At 40.0% G+C, this 18654-nt stretch overlaps 3 protein-coding genes and 1 non-coding gene across 4 annotated transcripts in view; 3 read left to right on the forward strand and 1 right to left on the reverse strand.

Annotated features, from left to right (window-relative positions):
• The first annotated feature begins 356 nt into the window (after window positions 1–356).
• Window positions 357–4984, forward strand: nkrf (NFKB repressing factor). The gene is made up of 3 exons (XM_034137138.1): window positions 357–828; window positions 1170–1294; window positions 2052–4984. The coding sequence occupies exons 2-3, from the start codon at window positions 1192–1194 to the stop codon at window positions 4286–4288; spliced, it is 2340 nt and encodes a 779-aa protein (XP_033993029.1). The 5' UTR covers window positions 357–828; window positions 1170–1191; the 3' UTR covers window positions 4289–4984.
• Window positions 4985–5025: 41 nt separating this feature from the next.
• ube2a (ubiquitin-conjugating enzyme E2A (RAD6 homolog)) lies at window positions 5026–10697 on the reverse strand. Its single transcript, XM_034137143.1, has 6 exons — window positions 10505–10697; window positions 8840–8920; window positions 8622–8647; window positions 8155–8244; window positions 7958–8046; window positions 5026–6031 (listed from the first exon to the last, which is right to left on the reverse strand). Exons 1-6 carry the CDS (start codon window positions 10546–10548, stop codon window positions 5903–5905), a joined length of 459 nt encoding a protein of 152 aa, XP_033993034.1. The 5' UTR covers window positions 10549–10697; the 3' UTR covers window positions 5026–5902.
• Window positions 10698–11679: 982 nt separating this feature from the next.
• On the forward strand, window positions 11680–11751 carry trnae-uuc. The gene has a single exon. It is a non-coding gene; the product is annotated as a tRNA-Glu (tRNA).
• Window positions 11752–12012: 261 nt separating this feature from the next.
• elf1 (E74-like ETS transcription factor 1) overlaps window positions 12013–18654 on the forward strand; it is a 39925-nt gene continuing 33283 nt past the window's right edge. Inside the window, exon 1 of the mRNA XM_034138618.1 lies at window positions 12013–12790. The gene's annotated coding sequence lies outside the window, so the exon portion shown is untranslated. The remainder of the gene's footprint in view (window positions 12791–18654) is intronic.

An 18654-nucleotide genomic window follows, 5' to 3' on the forward strand; every position in this document is an offset into this window, starting at 1 on the left:
ATACTTCTTATTACTGTAAGGACTACTTTTGTGCCTTCATTTTTAGTGAAACTGCAAAGATTTACTTTCAGTCTCTCAACTGATGGATAGCATTTAGCACATTGCTGCTGAAGATGTGTATTGTAAACGTCAGTTAGGTTTTTTACACATGTCATATATATAATATGAGACCATGTATTGCTTGCTTTATCTGGGTTATCTTCAAATATAATCCATAAGGGTTAGGAGTTAATACATTTGTATTTATAGTGAGGTTATTATATTTTAATAAAATAAGATTAAGTTTAATAATGATATACTATTCTTTGATCATATATTATATTTTACATATGTTCCAATTAAGGTCTATTAATTACCAAAGACTATTTCAAAGGTTACCGACGTGCAGTGAGCAGGCAGTGAGTGACAGCAGTCCGGCCGCAAAGCATTCTGGGTCATTTCGTCGTAACAGACGCCATGATTTTCTACTGTAGCTGGAGCAGAAAATGGAGGCTTTCTGCTAGTTAGCGCAAGTTGAATGGGTATCTGTATCTCTTAGCAGGGTTCAGTGCAGCATTTCAAACCACCCCTTTCGGATATAGCACTTGAAAGATACAAGGTTACATGACGAGCTGAACGGGCTGAACCTGATATAAAACTAGTTATATGAGCTGCAGTGGCGCTAGGTTAGCAGCTAGGTAGCAGCTACCCGCGGGTTGCCAACGTTATCTAGCTAGCTGGAAAAAGCTAGCACGATAATAATAACCGGCTGATCATTAAAATACATTCGCTGTCACATACTCAGCGTGAAGACAGAGATATAAATCGGACCAAAGGCTACACCTTGAGGTATGGATATGACACAGCTTACTAGTTGCACATATACATGTTGATACCGGTTGATACATGTTGTTTAAACGTATTTGCTTGTAAAAGGTGGACTGTCGGCCTACTGCGTCACTCTTTCTGTGCCTTGTTTTGCTATGAAATTCAGCCATTATACACCTCTCCTTTAACATCTTATGCTATGTTTTTAGTTGTGCAATATAAACTTTAGTCTAGGCACATATGTTGTGTTTCAGTCACCTGATGCTGCTGGCGTTAGTTCAGACAGATTGTAGCTCTGTATGCCATGTTGTGTTTGTTTATTCCATTCATTCATAAAATGTCTCACTCGGCCTCAATAACAGGTATGGCCTGGATCTGATTTGGATGGTGCTGGTGATGGCAGAGGGCACCTACACTGGCGAAATGCCCTCCTTCGACCCAAGTCCTAGTTCTGAAGCAAAAAAGAGACCTACTTCTTCTGATGGCAGTGAGTGTACATTTTGTTTGTGTAGTCTCAAAAGTTGTTGTTTTCAAAAGTTTCCATTGCCATGATGTTATCTACTATCTTCTATGTGTTTCGCTGTTACAGCTTTATATCAAAACATGCCATTCTATATATTTTATTTCATACTTATAGATGAAGTGCAAAATTACACTTTTATCACTTCACATAGTTAATATTTGTAAACAATGAGGCAATAGCTAAAGTTATGTTTATAAATGTCTTTCATATGCATATGATTTTGCACTGTGAATGTTTTTGATATTCAACTTTGTTATATCACACTTTAGATTACAATAGTAGACTATATTATTCTACAATTTTTTCCTATATAAAAACGATATCCTGACATTTAAAACATGTACCTCTACATCCTCTGTTTTGTGGAGGTGGTTGATGAGACATCTCTAAGCATTTCTATCAATCCCTTTTTTTACAGTCTGCTGTGCCTACTTTAGACATATCACAACAAACCGTTAAATGAAATGAATTAAATCCCACATACTAACTAGTTTAATGGGACTTTCACATATCAAATCAACCATTTTGTGTTTATCTTGATGATAATTTATGAGTTCAAGCAGGGCCAATCTATTCAGTTACATTTTTTACCGATGTACATCTAAATATTTTTAGATGTACATCGGTATTGGCACTACAAAAGTTGCATTTGTCCACCCCTACATTCCACTCAAGTAAGACATCCTTATTCTAAAAATGTACCCGTGTGATGTTATTGCAGGAGACGAGCCCATGAGGAAAATGCCTGTGACAAAATTTGGTTCCCGACCTCGATTTGAGCCTGTACAGTTTGTCAGTGGTGGAAGCAGCGGAGGCAATGGCGCTGATGAGAAGGAGAACGATAAGGATCGCAGGAGGAGTGAGTCACACGGTTCCAGATCGTGGGACTCTGAACACTCATCATACAGCGGCAGAGCTCAGGGCTCATCCTCCCTGAGGCCTGCTTTTGACCGAGTGCCACCGCACAGTTCTGACTCTTGGGGTTCCCAAAGAGATAAAGACAGAGAGATTTCTTCAGGTAGCACGAGCGAGTTGGGGTATGGAGGACATGGGTCCACTTCAAACTTCATGGCAAAAACACAGAATGACTACTCGGCCAAGTACGAAGCCCACTCTTCTCAAACTGCAGATGCCTATTCTCAGCCCCACAGATACAATGGATACGGGGGAGGAAGCAGATCAGCAGGCTGGGATTCGGGACGTCAGGGTTTGGGGTTCAGTCATCAAGACCGGCCGTCATCAAGCAGGCCATTCAGCCGAGTGTACAACAGCCCGGGTAGGAGCAGTCCTACCACTTCTCATTCGGGCTCTTCATCGCAGCCTATTTCTATTTCAATATCTCAATCTTGTCTAGATGAAAAGCAAAGGCTGGTTTCCAATGTAGCGTTTGCATTGGCTGTTGCTTTGAAGGATCCTTTGGTTATGACTGGAACTGAGTCGCCAAACTATAATTTCATGTTGAGCCGCAGCATTCAGGCCTGCAAGACTAATCCTGAGTATATTTATGTCAACCTGAAGGACATTCCCCAGGCAGACCTACCGAAGAACAGGAAAGTACCAACAGACGGTTACGCCTGTGAACTGAGATGTCAGGGTGTGTATCTTGCTACCGGATACTCTGGAAGTAAAAATGGAGCAAGGGACCGGGCCTCTGAGGCGGCTGTGAAACTCTTCCTGAAAACAGTCGAGGTTCGTGTGGTGCAGCGCAAATACAGGCACTCGGTAGTCAGTGACATAGTTGTGTGCCAGATGCACGCTCCAACCCCAGGGTTTTTACCTGCACTTCGAAACCCTGAGGATAAACCGACCCCGAGCTCCAAGGGCCAATACGAGCCTGACAAGCGGAAGCACTGGTCAGAGTTTGTGGTTATTGACAATGCTCACGACGCCATCTGCATACTCAACAATTCTGCAGCTTTTAATCGCATGAAGGTAGACTATCAGTTTGACATGCTCCCTAACAACATTGCTTGGCAGTGCAGTGTTTTCCTGCAGGGGGAGTTGGTGGCGCAGGCTACAGGTACCAAAAAGAGCTCAAAGCATTCAGCAGCTGAAGACGCAGTGAGGAAACTTCGCATGAACCAGGCACAGAGAGAGCAGCAACAACAGCAACAACCACCCCAATTCTCCAGAGGAAATAATCAATCAGATTGTGGTGGGCGCTTTGGGACACAGGTTGGCAAAAAGAAGCATCTCAGCGAGTTGGTCATCCTGGAAAACTCTGACAATGCTATCTGTATCATTAATGACACAGCTCAGTTTAACAAAGTGACTGCTGATTACAAGTTCACAGCTCTGCCTGATCATCGCTGGAGGTGTGAAGTTTACCTGGAGGCACAGTATGTAGCTGCAGGAATTGGACCCAAGAAAATAGTTAAGCACATTGCAGCAAAGGAGGCCTTGGCCACCTTGAGGCAGACGCAGGCTGTGGTCAAATCCAACCTAAGAAAGGAGGGTCACAACGACGCCATATCCCGATCCCAGATCCTGGCTCGCTCTGGAGAGGAGGCCACAAGGCAGGAGATTAAGGAAGACAACATAGGAAACCAGCTGCTCCGCAAGATGGGCTGGAAAGGAGGTGGGCTGGGTCGAGACGGGGAGGGCATCGCAGAACCAATCAAAGTAAAGGAACAGTTCTCCAGAGAAGGTTTGGGTTTGGACACAGACAAAACAGGAAATCAACTAAGCAAGCGTGACATTGAGGGCATCATTCGTAATTATGCCAGTTCAGACCGACAGGACGATCTCCGCTTCTCCACTGATATCAACAACGATGAGCGAAAGCAGATCCACCAGATATCTCAGAAATACGGCCTGCGGAGCAAGTCGTATGGACAGGGATGGCAGCGGTTCCTTATCGTCAGTCGCAAAGTGCACAAAGACCAGCTGATTGGTCAGCTTTTACAGGAGGGACAGGTGGGACGATATGAGCTCGTGAAACCTCAGGCCTCTCACTGATTTGCATGTTTGGCAAAATTAAATAAAAAATCATCAGACATCTGATTGGACTTCAGTACATATCACTCTCAAGTGTAACTTCTGTATACTTGTTTGTGACAAACGTACACACGTAAATAAAAGAGAGGCCTTCAGGGATCACTCGTTGTTTCTGCATCCCTTTGCCATGAACTGTACTTCAGCTTTAGCAGGAGCTCTACGATTGAGAAGAAGTGATTTGTCTTTTTTTTCTCCTGCCATTCCAAGTATTTTTGTTTTCACTTTTGCACAACGAGCTCATGTTCAGTTCTCTGTCGCTTCATGTTATGCAGATGTTCTGGATATTTTATGAACTTAAAAAGGACTTTGATGAATTTTTCACCAAATTCTACTTTTTGTTTCATGGCATTTTAAGGAACCTGGCAAAAATAATGCATCATTTTACTTTTTTAATATTGTTGACTCATGATCATCAACATCAAACTGTAGCTAAGAATCAGTCTCACTGTGGTGATACATCTCGATCTCTCTACCAGCAATGTCAGTCATTCTACAAATATTAACTGCATCCATTATCAGAAAATCCTCACATGGAAATTGTAAGCTGTGATCTTTGTTCAATGTCAGATGTGTTGGTTTATGTGAGTACAGTCAACCTGTCTGCTTGTTTTCACAGCTGTAATGACTAAATAAATTAAAACTCATAACTATAAGATGGATATTTTTGTACTGTGAGTAAATAATGCAACAAAAACAACTGATGTATATTTATTTTATTTACAAGAAAATGTACAGGTTGTTAAATGGGTTACCAGTGCAAAGTCTTATAATCAGAAAACAGACACCATCCTGTTTAAACAGTATCATCAGCTTATTACGTCAGCTGATATGTAAGATTGTAAAATAGCATAGAAATGTTCTCACTCACTAAATGTCAACATCATGAAACTCTGTGCAGGAAACAAAGTTAAGTTCCCAGAAAGGGAACTAAATGTCTTGTTTCGGTGTTGAAGAGGGACATATATATTCAACAATATCTTGAACTTTCTTAAAATCTAAAGGCATGGCCTTACAAGAACAGTTGAGTGAAAAAGACCCTCAAGGCATCTGTTTTGTTAGAGGGATGGATGTCCATGCCAGTTTATTGTATCCCTCTGAAAGGCTTTTACAAAAAAAAGAAAAGGAGTGAGGCCACTGAAACGGAAGAAAAAACACCCCTGAACGGCTTTCTTTGTAAATATGAACTGTCTGTGTCTACACAGCAAACCACACAGCAAGCACATCTAATTAACAGTCACTGTCATCCAACTAGTTTACTTCATGTGTAAATAAACAGGTAGAAAAGTGACAACTGAGAGATTGGCTTTTGCCTTTTTTTGGAAAGAAAAGAGTTGGGGCATGTAGCAAGTAACCCAGATATAACAAGGTACATTAACTTTTAACAAACATATGCTATTGGCCAACAATAGCAATCGGCAGGAGTGAATGCCACAACACAACAGCATACAAACTTAGCGACAGTTATGGGACAAATATACTGAGAAGGATTTTAAGATGTGTCATTTTATTTCTGTGAGATCAGTCGTTTTCTTGATCCGGGGCTGGACTCTGTTCAAACACGAACAGTAACGGGGGTCAACAGTCACGCCAACTCTGTTCAACAATAGCAGAAACTCTCTTCTCGTACTCCCGCTTGTTTTCCTGGTACAGCTGGGCTGCTTGGCTGTTGGCTGGACTGTTTGGGTTTGGCTCATCCAGTAAAGACTTTAAATATACAACAACAAATGTCAGAAGGTTAGGTTTCAAATGACTTGTACTTGTTTACAATAATAATAATATAGAAAATATTTCCAATTGTCAATAGAATTATCCCAATCTGCATTAGAACACAATAAATTCATCTGCATAAAGCTGTGGCAACCTGCTGCCTGTTAATAACTACAATTTATTTTGAATAAACTAGAATATACCAAAAGCATATTTTTAATAAGTGTTACTTTATGCACATCCTAGTTTTAACAATAGATGTTGACTGAGTTTGGTGAGATCAATATCAGTTTACCTCTGCATCGAAACCAGTACCAATATCTGTCTTTTTTTACTTTACTTATTTAAAGATAACATCATAATGTTTTTAGTGGGCATTTAGACAATGAACTAAGAGTTTTAGAAGTATTTAATTCATATAAATTAAATTTAAGAGCAGCAGATACAGAGATACTTCTTGTAATTCGTGGGCACACCAATAACATTTTTTATTTGAACTTTAAAGTAGTGTCGCATAGATACGTTGATATCATTTTCCTATGGCAAATCAGGTTTTCTGGTCTAGCCACACTGATTTTCTTGCAGTGTTACTGTTTGACTATAGATAGAATCGGAGGGATGAAACCCTCTTTAATGGACACACATGCAGAGCACACAGCACACACAGTGAAATGTGTTCTCTGCTTTTAACCCATCCTAGTACCAGGAGTCTAGGGTTGCGGTCCAATAGTCCAAAAAATCAGCTCCTAACGTCTAACCCTATCGTCTATCCCTTGACCTCTGTGTGAAACGTCACGGGGTTAAGGGATAGTGGATAGGAGAATTAAAAAGGACATAGAGTACTTTAGAGAATCCGAATGCACTTTCACTATCCAACGTGTTTATGATGCGCCAGCGGACGTCATAAATGTGCTGTGGGGAAACTACAGTTTTCTATACAGCGGACTACAACATGGATGTATAATAAGAACGACGGACTACTGTAAACTCATCTAGAGACTCTGCACCGTGCTCTGATGCTGTTGTTTTATGCTTCATGAACGTGGACAACAGAGAAACATATTCTTCATGACCAAAGTTGGAATTGAAATAAAAAGGAAAGTGAAACTTATGCTCGTCACCCTCTCCCTCCGGTCCACATTAATACAAATGATCCCAATACGTATGATTGTATGAAAAGATCTTAAAATAAATACTGTATTTATTATAAATGTTAGTCCTTAACATCTATCACTGTGTATATCACCATTCAAACATATTTTAAAAGTTGAACAAACCCCACACATCTCAGTAAAGACTGTGAAATGTTGACTTTATTTGATCATTTCAGTAAAACTAAGGTTCATATTTCTCTTTTTGATTATAATACTGATGAACGTTCAAAACAAAGCACTTTGGCAAGTTACCACATACGTTTTAAAATGCTTAATAAGCACCGTAACTTTCATGATATAATTTCTCGGTCATAATCGGTTGTTTCCGTGAACGGCCGACTGTTGTGTGACGGCAAATGCTGCGGCCGCAAGGCATTGTGGGGCAGCATTTTCTCCTCTCCTTTAGGTTAGGGAGGTCCAGTGGTTCCTAAGCTAAAGGAGGTTATAAAGGAAGTTTGAAACCTCCTTTCCTATCATCTAGAGAATTGGAACGGCACTTATCATGGCTGCCACTGACGTACTTCCGGGTCATTTTACTCTGTTAGGAAGGTTCCTAAGCTAAATGGACTATTGGACCGCAACCTAGTACTAGGAGCAGTGGGCAGCTATTGCACAGCGCCCGGGGAGCAATGGGAGTGGGGGGTGGAAGAGGGATGTCCGGTGCCTTGCTCACTATGTGTTTACTATTGTTTGGCTGATGACACAATATAGTTTTCTCTTTATATTGCGCAAAATCAAAAAAGTCTGGCATAAAAGAAGGTTAGATTACCTGTATTGAAGTTAAGATTGAAGAGACATCGTACGTTGGACTCCAACGATTCTGGAGTATATCTAAGCATATGCTGCCATCTGCATACACTGCAAAGGAGAATGCAGAATGTAAAGCTTTTCAGGGTTCAATCAAGGATAAATATAACAAATGTAATTGCTGCGATTGAAATTTAGTGTAAAATACAAGGTACATACCATTTGGATGAAACATTTTGGAGACAAATCGCACTGTTGGAGGTTTATTTGGATATTCCTCTGTGAATTCAATGGTAAGTTTGAAGGTTCCTGCAAGTGAAACAAATAATGGCATAGTATGATTTGAGATAAAAATAGTGCATTACAGTTATAACGTCAAGAAGAATGTTTCATGCATGTATCAACTTGACAGAATCTGGTTGTTTTAGTGAGGTTGAAATAACACTCCAAAGCAGGATTATGTCACTTTACTAACTCAGCTTCCAAAGTTACTGATCAGAAACTGATTATAAAAAAAGGCCAACTAATTTAAAACAGTTATTTCATTGACGATATGACTACTATCTACATTTTACATAGCCATTGTTATTGTGAATTATTTTAGCCATTTTAATCGTGTAGCAAAAATCTGATATCAGCAGCCCTTGTTTTTAAATTAAGTACATTGTGCTTTAAGGAGGACTTACCATCTTCAAAGGGTGTTCCCTCCGGTCTAAAAATAGAGGAAAAACCACATGGGGACATAAACAACAATGATATCACATTTATTTTATGTCCTAAAACCGGCATTGACTACTTCTACAAGTTGTCAATGCCTGTTTATTACTACTAGTTTGTAAAAACAACTGATAAATGTCTTTCAAATGTATTATTGTTATTATATTAACAAATCCTCTTCACTTACCCAAAAATTACAGCGTTCCACACCATGATATTGTTTTCTGATGGGGCCCCACTAACTCCAGCTGGAGGATCTTCTTGCAGCCTAACAAATAAAAGCACAGTGGTATCTCAAATTACAGGTGACATTATACAGAGTATTACACATAATTACAAGTCAAGGTTTTACAACTAGAATAACAGCGTAAAGCCTGATGGTGGTCAACTGGGCAAGTCATTTTTAATATTCAAAAATAGGAGTGAAGACTAATGGAAGAATCAGCAGGCAGGCTATGTTAAATATAAAAGCCGGAATACAAGCTCTAAGTTGTATTGTAAACCTAGGTGGGCAATATTATGCTGAAGGAGGGCTTAGTTTGCAGATTTCCCAATGGCTAACAGTCCACCAGGATTTACATTAACACAAGAAACATTATGCTATAAATATGCTTTTTATTAATCTGGAATGTTTGTTTTTGTAATGTGATAACATCAATCTCACTGTGGTAATATTGTAAAGTGATAAAATAATGTTGTCTTTAATGTACTGCCCTACCTGAGTAAAATGAACAATGCCTTAAGAGATTGGCTGTTCCTTTTCGACGCCCCACTATAAGTCATTCTTTAAAACACTCGTCTAAAACTGCTTTTCTACTTGATACCATAGCTTTATATAGCCTTATTTTGGTTTTCACTTAGTCTATTTGTTTCCATGCATCTTATGATACATTCATATGTGTTATTTGCCTGATCATACTTTATGAGCTATGATAATACTGTATCTTCTTTTCCCATGTTTACATTGCTTTGTTCTGTTTTAAGTATGTACAGCACTTTTCTTTTTACCTTAATTACCTAAAAATAAATGTGCTATGAAACTTAAGTTATTTACCTGATTGGCCATTGTTCATTAGTCATGTTGTGAAAAATAGTAAGGATACTGTAGTGATTGATTTAGACAGTGGGCCAGACTGGATTAAGTCTTGGACCCTGACACCACCAGTATTGTTTCGTTTCGTTGGAACATGCTGTGGAGATCAGGGATAATAAACCATGTGCCATGATCATAGCGGACTGTGCTGGGTGTCTGCGGGGTTTTTAGTCAATGCATGGCAGATGGTTGCTGATCCTGAGGCTTAGATAGTGATCTATCAGGGCCCAGGAATAGGAGCTCCCCTTGATCAGTGTGTGTGTGTGTGTTTGCACACTGAATCCACCCAAACGTGAAGGGCCATCTGGTCAATGACTCTAACTGTATCCTAAATATTCAGTTACAAATACATCCAAAGGAGACATTTTAAATGAACGGAGCCATTGACCGTTTCTGTGAAGGCTCCAGGAGAAGTGAATATGTTACCATTTTTAAAAATCGCATAGTACGAAATATTTATCTACGAGAACAAGCAGTGACCATAAATTACACAACGTTACTACTCCTGGGTGCCTTGCCAACGATGGCTACCAGTAACGTTTACAATTATCCTAACCTTTTAATAGAATGCCAGTCAACTTGTTAACACTACCTAAAATAAGCAACAGATTACCTATTCGAAGACGCGGTTATAATCCGCCGGTGTTTGTGATTTTATTTATATGTTTAAGTTTCAGAATGTCGATCAGGCTAACGCGAACAAGCTAGCCTAAGGCAGCTAATGTTAGCTTAAGCTAGTGTCTGTTTTTTTCCGCTTACCGTTTAAAATCTCTCATTAAACGTCGTCTTGCTGGAGTTGACATCCTGTTTACACGGAAACCTAAATCCTTGGCATAAAATTGAGCGGCTCAAGTGTGGGGAAATGTTATTTTTTTAATCGGTGTATTATTTTAACTCCTAGCTCGCTAGCCAACGAAAGCTAGTTTGTCAAATATTTGGCTGCCTCTGCTAGTCTAAGGGCGCTACCACCGACACTAGAAAGGGGACATTCACATTCACTGGCACTAAATTGAAGAGTCCTATATCCACATAAACAAAGACAACATCATCACTTAACCTGATATTTTGCCACTTTGCATTTCTCCTTTCATTAATCAATTTTCGCGCGTTTAAATATAACTAGAGTTTATTTAATTTGTTTAGAGAACCCCGTCTCTGCACTTGTGCAATTCCACAGCAAATTACGTCATATGTTTAGCACCCATATTTAGTTTGTTGGGAAGACAGAAAAGATGTGTATGATTTACGGGTTTCTCATTCCATTTCTACGTATTTTAATTATTTGCTTCCCAATTCATGGATATACTGAATCCATATACAAATTACTACTTAAAGTATAACCAGTGACTGATGCTTACACAGGGTATTTAAGGCTGACACCCTGTATTCAATGTACAGTACCGGTGAAAGACCACTAGAGGGTACCTATTCCCTAGTGTAGTGTATTGTGGAAAAAAAACATTCATCAGTGGAGGTCTCTTTTAAATGTGGGTAAAGGGCCCTATACTATCCTATGTTTGACATAAGGTGATTGTCCTATATTGTGTTAGTAGTCGCAGTAAGGCATACGATTGGGCTGTTTTAACCTTATCTACAAAATGTCGAGCCTTAAGCAAATATATATGGATTCATTTAAAGAAACTGGCATCTAAGGGGTTAGAATAAAAAAAAATGGATAAGGTACTTCGTAGTAATGATCAAGATTGGACTTGGTTTTAACGTTAAATGGGAAAATAATATTACTGATTTGTATTGCAGTATTGTGACGCAGACACATTTGTCCTCTAAAAATATTGAACAGCTTCCTTTAAGCGATGTGCAATGTAACGTAAACTAAATCGTGTTGTGCTTATCATTATAAAAATACTATTTCTAATGACTCAAAGATAACGTTGATGGGTTTATATAGGCCGCTTTCAAGCTCTTGGCGTCCCTCCCATATGGTCTAGCGGTTAGGATTCCTGGTTTTCACCCAGGCGGCCCGGGTTCGACTCCCGGTATGGGAACAGACCTTTTTCGCAAAATCTCAAATACTAATAGGTCATGTGTATTTGACCACTCAAACAAACAATTAATCTCCTTAAGCATCATATCATATTTCACATATTGTGAGTCTTTTAGCTTAAGATCATTTATTATTACAAAATGTGCTCATCATTTCCAGGGAACATACTGTAGTGTAGACCACGCCCGTTGAGGAGTTTATCCTCAATTGCTCTCATCTCACAAGGGCTTGGACCTTCCCGGAAGATGCCAGCGGCCAGCCTATTACCACTTATCCCTGTGCTAACACTTATCGTAGTCAACCAAAATACAACAACAACTTCGACTTTAACCCAACTTAAACACTATGCTACTAACCGAAATGTTTTATTTCGCAATTTAATTTGACTAAATGTTGTTTCTGTTGACAACATCGGTCGGTAAACTGCCACCTTTACCGCGTTAACTAAACATTAACATTTGCCGAACCGTCGCTCGGATACCAATTTGGTTAAAGGTTAACTTAGTTAAAGTGCTAAATGAATTTGTTGACGCTGGATTTCACGTAAATATAGCTAACCAATATCGATTGTGGATAAAACATTTATTGCTCACAATTTCTTTTTATAGCATTCCGCGGAGAACAAATAACTTTTTTTCATTACGTATTTCAATCCACCATCTTCATTTGAAGTGTAATGCTCCAGTGTGAAACACCTAGTGAATCCTCTGGTCTTACTACAACTACCAGACTACAGCCAAACTTTGGTACGGGGCCAATCATTTCCCAGGAAAATGTGACTGCTAGGAATTCCCCACACATCAGTCAGCCCCTGTCTGTCGGAGAAAACTGCAACCTTGTGTCGGGAAGCCCAGGAAAGCAGCAGCAGGAGGGTAAAGCTGACCGGTGACTGTGTGATGATGGAGCTGTAGCACCGTGTGTCTCCAACTCAACCGGGGATTATAATGTTTTTCTAACGACGCCGTGTTTTCATGAGGACAACCACTAACTGTCTGCATAAAGTCAGGGGAAATGCTGTGCTTATGAAAACTTCGACTAGGGTAAGTCCTCAATCAAACATGTTTTATACTTATTAAGTGCTATTTATACAATGTGGAGTTTATAGTTGTTGCTTTATATGTGACTTTCACTGGCTTTTGTAGAATATTATTGCAGTTTAGACTTTTTATTGTACTATCTACAGTAAGAAAGAAGTAAGAAAGTTATCAGACTACAAGAAGTTTGACTGGGCTCATATGATGTTAGTTCAGCCCCTAGGATACATGACCTGCAGCATACAACTCCATAGTTTGCTGCCCTTTGTGTCAGTCAGCCTGCATGTGACTGGACTGATGTTTGTGTCTCTTTGTGTCTGTGTGCTGAACATCTTGACAATGATGTGCTTCATGTCCCTTTGGTATTGACATTTCTACAGCTTCAACTTTCATAATCATCCAGTTGTGTAAAACAAGTTTAATTAAAACAAACTGGTTATCTCTTTGTTTTGAGATGTTTAAAGTGATCAGTATAAATATGTCAACTTGGAATCTTGGACATTTTAATGGCCTTTAAAATCACACAAGTATTTCCAGATATTTCTCTATAGCAGCCTTTAATTATCTGACTCCATCATGTGTCACTTATTCCATTGAAGAAGTCTCACTGAACATACTGACTGAAATAGGAGAGAGTTAAGATACATTCTCATAGAGCTTCCTCGAAGTGCAAACCCAAATGCTGCTTTTCACAATTTCAACAAATATATGTCTGCAATGCCTGACATAGTGGGTTTGTTTCCACATTATAGTTGATCAACCTTATTTCTGTGGCAATCTAAATGTTTGCCAGATGTTTACATTTTTCAGTTAAGATGCTTCTATCATGGGACAGACAAACAAGCTCTCATTGGTCCACTGCCATTGCTCCCTTCAGAGTAGGCGGCCATGACGCAGAGGGAGGGGAAGAGTTACGAGCTCTTAGCCTGTCAGTCCCCACTAGAGACAGGACCAGCTGGACCCACCAACCCTCTCTCCCCTCCCCTACAATCCTCCTATGGTGGGAACACTGGGCAGAGACTTGTAGATAATTGGAAACTTCAATCCACTGAAAGCAATTATCCACAGCAGGACTTTCCAAATATACTCCAGTGTGGAGTTGCCTTGTTTGCTTCAAGCATGGGCCCTTGTTTCAGACACATCTTGCTATGCTTCTGCCCAAACATTTAGCTTCTCTTTTTCCTCCCTGTCAGCTCTGCTTTGATAGTTTTAATGCTGCGTGTTTGTGCACACTGCACACTGCAGACTGGGGTTGAGGCCAAAGCATTTCCTGGTAACCTTCTTATCCTGTGACAGTGATGTCACCATCAGCAGACATTAATGGAGAGCTGTCCTGTGCTGTTCTCAGTGACGAGCAGCCCCTCAGACATTAGACACTTCTTCTTCTTGCCCAAGACGTACCCGCCTGCCTTAATGGGCTGCTAGATATTGATTTGGCTACACAAAAAGAGTATCTGAGCTTTTATCCTATTTAGAATGCAGCACTCTGGTTTCACAAAAGCTTTCAGAGCGGCCTTGCAAGAGACAGGGAATCTTTCCCTAGAATATGTGGTAATCTAAAAACAGTTTTACCTCCCTGCAACACTGTGAAGAGATACCGTAAATAAGTATTTAGGAGCTAATGTGACATTATCTAAACCAGAGATTTAATGTTCAGTGTCCACAAATGCAGCATAACTTGTACATGATACATGCTACTCTTGCAAGTTTAAAAAGAGTGTGAAACGCTTCCTAAGGCCACCATCTTTGTCTGATGATACTTTGTGACTCAGTGTAATTTGGCTGTGTGAAGAAATAACCACAAGATGGCAATGTTCATATGCTTTGACTAAACAAACAATCATATGAGATGGCTGACACCTCAAATGACTTGCAGAAATGCAGGAACCGACTTGTGAAAAGAGAAATAAAACTGTTGTACTTCTCTTTTTTTCATGTAGAAAAAAAATACCTCAGGTTTGGGCTGTTTTCTGTTTAGGGTGTGCAGAGGAACTGCCGTTTGCAAAGTTCCTTAATAGTACGCATGTCGTTTCACCACCCCAGGCTTTTGTCACCTGAATATCACCTTGTCGGACATGTTTGATTGCTACGCAGCAGCAGTAAACCGTGGCCGCTCGACCTGACGTCAGAGAGTAAGGAGAGCCGAGGGAAATTCCACCTGTAACCTCATTCTGCTCTCTTGCCGCCTGTCTCACCAGCATGTGACTTTGGAGGAGTCATCCTGCCTGAGTTTCTCCATGAATATGCGCTTTGTCATGATGTAATGCAGGGCTATGGTAAATCTATTTTTAGCATGTCAGGGGACAACTTTCCTTTGTGTTGTGTTGTGCATATAAGTTTCGTTTTGTAAAATAAGCTGGACACGCAAGGTGGAAAATACACTCATCTAGTTTTGTCTAAAAAGCTAGCTATAATACATTTTTGCTTTAAACAAACAGACATTACATTGTGTTATTTTCAGTTAACAGAACTGAAACCCTACAGACCAAAGAACACATTAGCTTTAATATACTTATTTATTGATACTGAAGTGTAGGATGTATCAGTATAGTCCAACATGTCCACCCTAGCAGCATGTTGACATCATGAGATGAGGTAACCACATTACTTAGATATTTTTATGGTGCCTGCAGAGGTTCAAGTAAGCACCCAGTGTAGTAAGCTGTATCACTGATGTATGTGTAATTGCACTAAGGAGTGATGGATTGGGTTGTAATGTTCTAGCTCACTGTAGTTTGACCAGACAAAGTAGCTCCTCACAAAAATAGAAACTGGCTTAGCGTGCAACTTTAGCACATAATGGTATTTCACCCTGTCATTCTTCATGTCTGTTGGAGCTAATGAGGTAGCAGCGAGTTGTTCACGGAGGCCTTTCATGAGTCAGCTCAGCCAGTGGTGCTTCTATTCAAAGAGTGAGCTTTGCTGGAAAAAGTAAAAGGACCATTCCTTATTTAACTTTCAACACATTCTTGAGTGGTGAGTAATTGAGTTTACAGAATAAGCATTGAGCTCATCACATCTGTTGTCTGTCTTCACCGTCAGTATATTTATTGGTTATTTTTTTCCATTTGCGTTAATTTGAGAGTGACAGGCAGTCCTCAAGCTTGTTAAATTATTTAACTGCATGCAGCCAATGGGTATTATAATCTAGGCCCTGAGTGACAGAGCAATATGCTCTTAGGGCCTTGTGGCATTTTATTAATAATGAGCTTGAGATAAACTACAGCTCTCAGGTTAAAAGCTGCTGGAGCAGGCAGGCTCTTGGGTCTGGGTTTGCTGGTGTGACACCGATGGACTTTTCAAAACCTCAGTGATTGTTTATGATAAGTCGTCTGTAGGAACAGCAGTTATGCGGTTCAGTGACGTGGCGTAGCAATGAATGCTTTCTGCCAGTATCTGACTGCAGGTAGCTGTTACAGCCCACAGAGGTGTGATGTGGATGATCTGGATTGTTGGCCTGCTCTCTCTTTTTAATAATTCATAAGTTTCAGTCTGAATGTATGTGGATTCGGCAGCAGTAGACCTACTACAACAGCCATCCCCCATTTATCTGTGTAATGCCAGGCATAGCAACAAATAAATCAGAGGAGAAAGACTTTTTCTTTTTTGTATTTCAAGAATGAATTCAAAATGTTGAGAATACGTTGGAAGTACTAGTTTTGAAAACAAAGTTGAGATGTTGAGAATAACTCCAAATAATGAGAATAAACTACAGACTTTTGAATCTAAAACTACACAGCATGTATTCTGAAAGTTTGACCTTTTGACAAAAAAAATGTCCTTTTTTTTCTTTAACCACAATGTCTGGCACTAATACTCGCTGTAGCAACTGTTTGATGCATATAACATACACAATTTAGGCCAACTTTATATTTTTTCAACCAATAAATAGCTTCCATTCTAAACATGCAGTGCAGTATATTAAGAACAGGAGAGAAGAGGAAAATATGTGTTGCTCTGTTTGGTGGAAATGTGTTGAAGCTATTGACGGGCCGTCTCCACGGCAGCGTTAAAAAATCTTGAAACGCTTCTGCCCATTCACTTTGAATGGGGTGACGTCACTTTTTTTCGCTTTCGCCGAAATGCATTGTGGGCAGGCGAGCGGAGATTCTCAGGATTTTCAAGATCCAAAGTTGAACAATGTTCAACTTTTGAAGCTGAGGAGGAAGCGTCAGCCAATCAAATCCCGTGTACGCAAATCTGACAGTTCAAGCTCTAGCCAATCAAACGGCGTGTATGCTGGGAGAGACAGACCGCAGGTCATTTCCTCATATTCCAAAACATGGAGGAGAAATTAGCGGTAGCGAATCAATCACCCGGTGCTTTATGACCAGACCTACCGGGATATAAACCAGAGGAGCCAGGCATGGAGGGAGGTGGCAGAGACAGTGGTATGTTTTCGCCTGTTTTGGGGAGTTTATATCCAGTTTACTTCGGGCTTTTTGGCTTCATATGTCGCGGGCGGGAGATTCATGTGATTGGTTGATCGCAAAAAAATCCCCAAGCCTCAGATACGCCCACCTCCAAGATTTTTTTAACGCTGCCGTGGAGACGGCCCGTGAGTGTTCAAGTTGCATTTTGAAGAGAGTTATTAGATTATATCTCAAGAATAGCTCTCTTAGAAGTCAGGTGTGTGCATGGTGTTAAACCATTGAATAGTATCTGCTAAAGGCCTGTGGTCTGAGCATCTTGCTGCTCCGAGGTGCTACTGAATCACTCACACTGACCAAACACAGCTCTTTGTTAGTTCTGTATGTCATACTATAGTCCCACTCAGTCAGCACCGTGAATCATCTCATATCCTGCCTCAGCTCACGATGCTCACCGTCCAAGAATAATGAAGTTTTCAAAGCACAATAAACTGTCAGCTTTTTAAAGAAACCAGATTGCTGCAACAACACATTCTGACCTCCACCAGCTGGCACGGTTTCTAAAAACCATAATAACTGTGATATTTGTAACTCTGTTACCTTCAGCATTTCACCCACTTTCAAACCTGACAGAGGTTTTTTGGGTGTTTTCTGCAACAATAATTCTCTTCCTTCTGTGTCTCTTGTGGGGTGCCCTTCTGTCTTGTTAGCTTGCATCTCACATGCTCAGCCTGTATTTGAGCGGCTTCACCAGCCATCAGACGACCTCGAAGCTACACAAATAATTCTGTGTGTCCTCAAAAGGCTCCCATATCTCATCCTGTCAAGGGTTGTTCTGGCATGTTTGTCAGGTTGTGTGAGTCCACAGCACTCCAAAATAACTCTGTACTGAGTGATCCGGATCTGCTGGGTGCAGTCTAGTTCTAGGACAGGCCTAGATACATGGTGCCATATAAATCAAGTTCAAGAGCAAAAATATAAAATGCATTGAAGAGTAATCATAATGTTCTCCAGTGCTCCAATTACTACACTTTGACCCATAAAATAAGCTTTTGGCTAATATAACATTTATTGTCACAGATATTTTTGTAGATGAAGTACAATTAGATGTTAAGCTAGGATATAGGCCTATATAAAAAATAATTTGTTATATTTGAAAATGTATATACATCGCAAAAGGTACAATCTGTTCTTGTATGCTTTTGAATTGAATAAAAGCTGCGTCTGCTCCAATTTCCTTTTTCAGGTACAAACTGTTCTTTATTGCAAAAACGCTGACAAGTATTTCTTTACTTGTATACATATCATATATGTTGGCAGCAACAAAAGAAATCAATAGTCAACATGCTCGCATAAAAACAAACCCTCAGGTATCTTTTGCTGTCGCAGGAATTAGTCTGCTTACCTACCTGCGTCCCCGGAGTCCTTCACGAGCTGCTAGCTTGACAGCTATGAGTGCTAACATTTGTATTGTTTACATCCATTATTATATGTTTATGT

The sequence above is a fragment of the Trematomus bernacchii genome, unplaced genomic scaffold, assembly GCF_902827165.1.
Source record: "Trematomus bernacchii unplaced genomic scaffold, fTreBer1.1, whole genome shotgun sequence".
Taxonomy (NCBI): domain Eukaryota; kingdom Metazoa; phylum Chordata; class Actinopteri; order Perciformes; family Nototheniidae; genus Trematomus; species Trematomus bernacchii.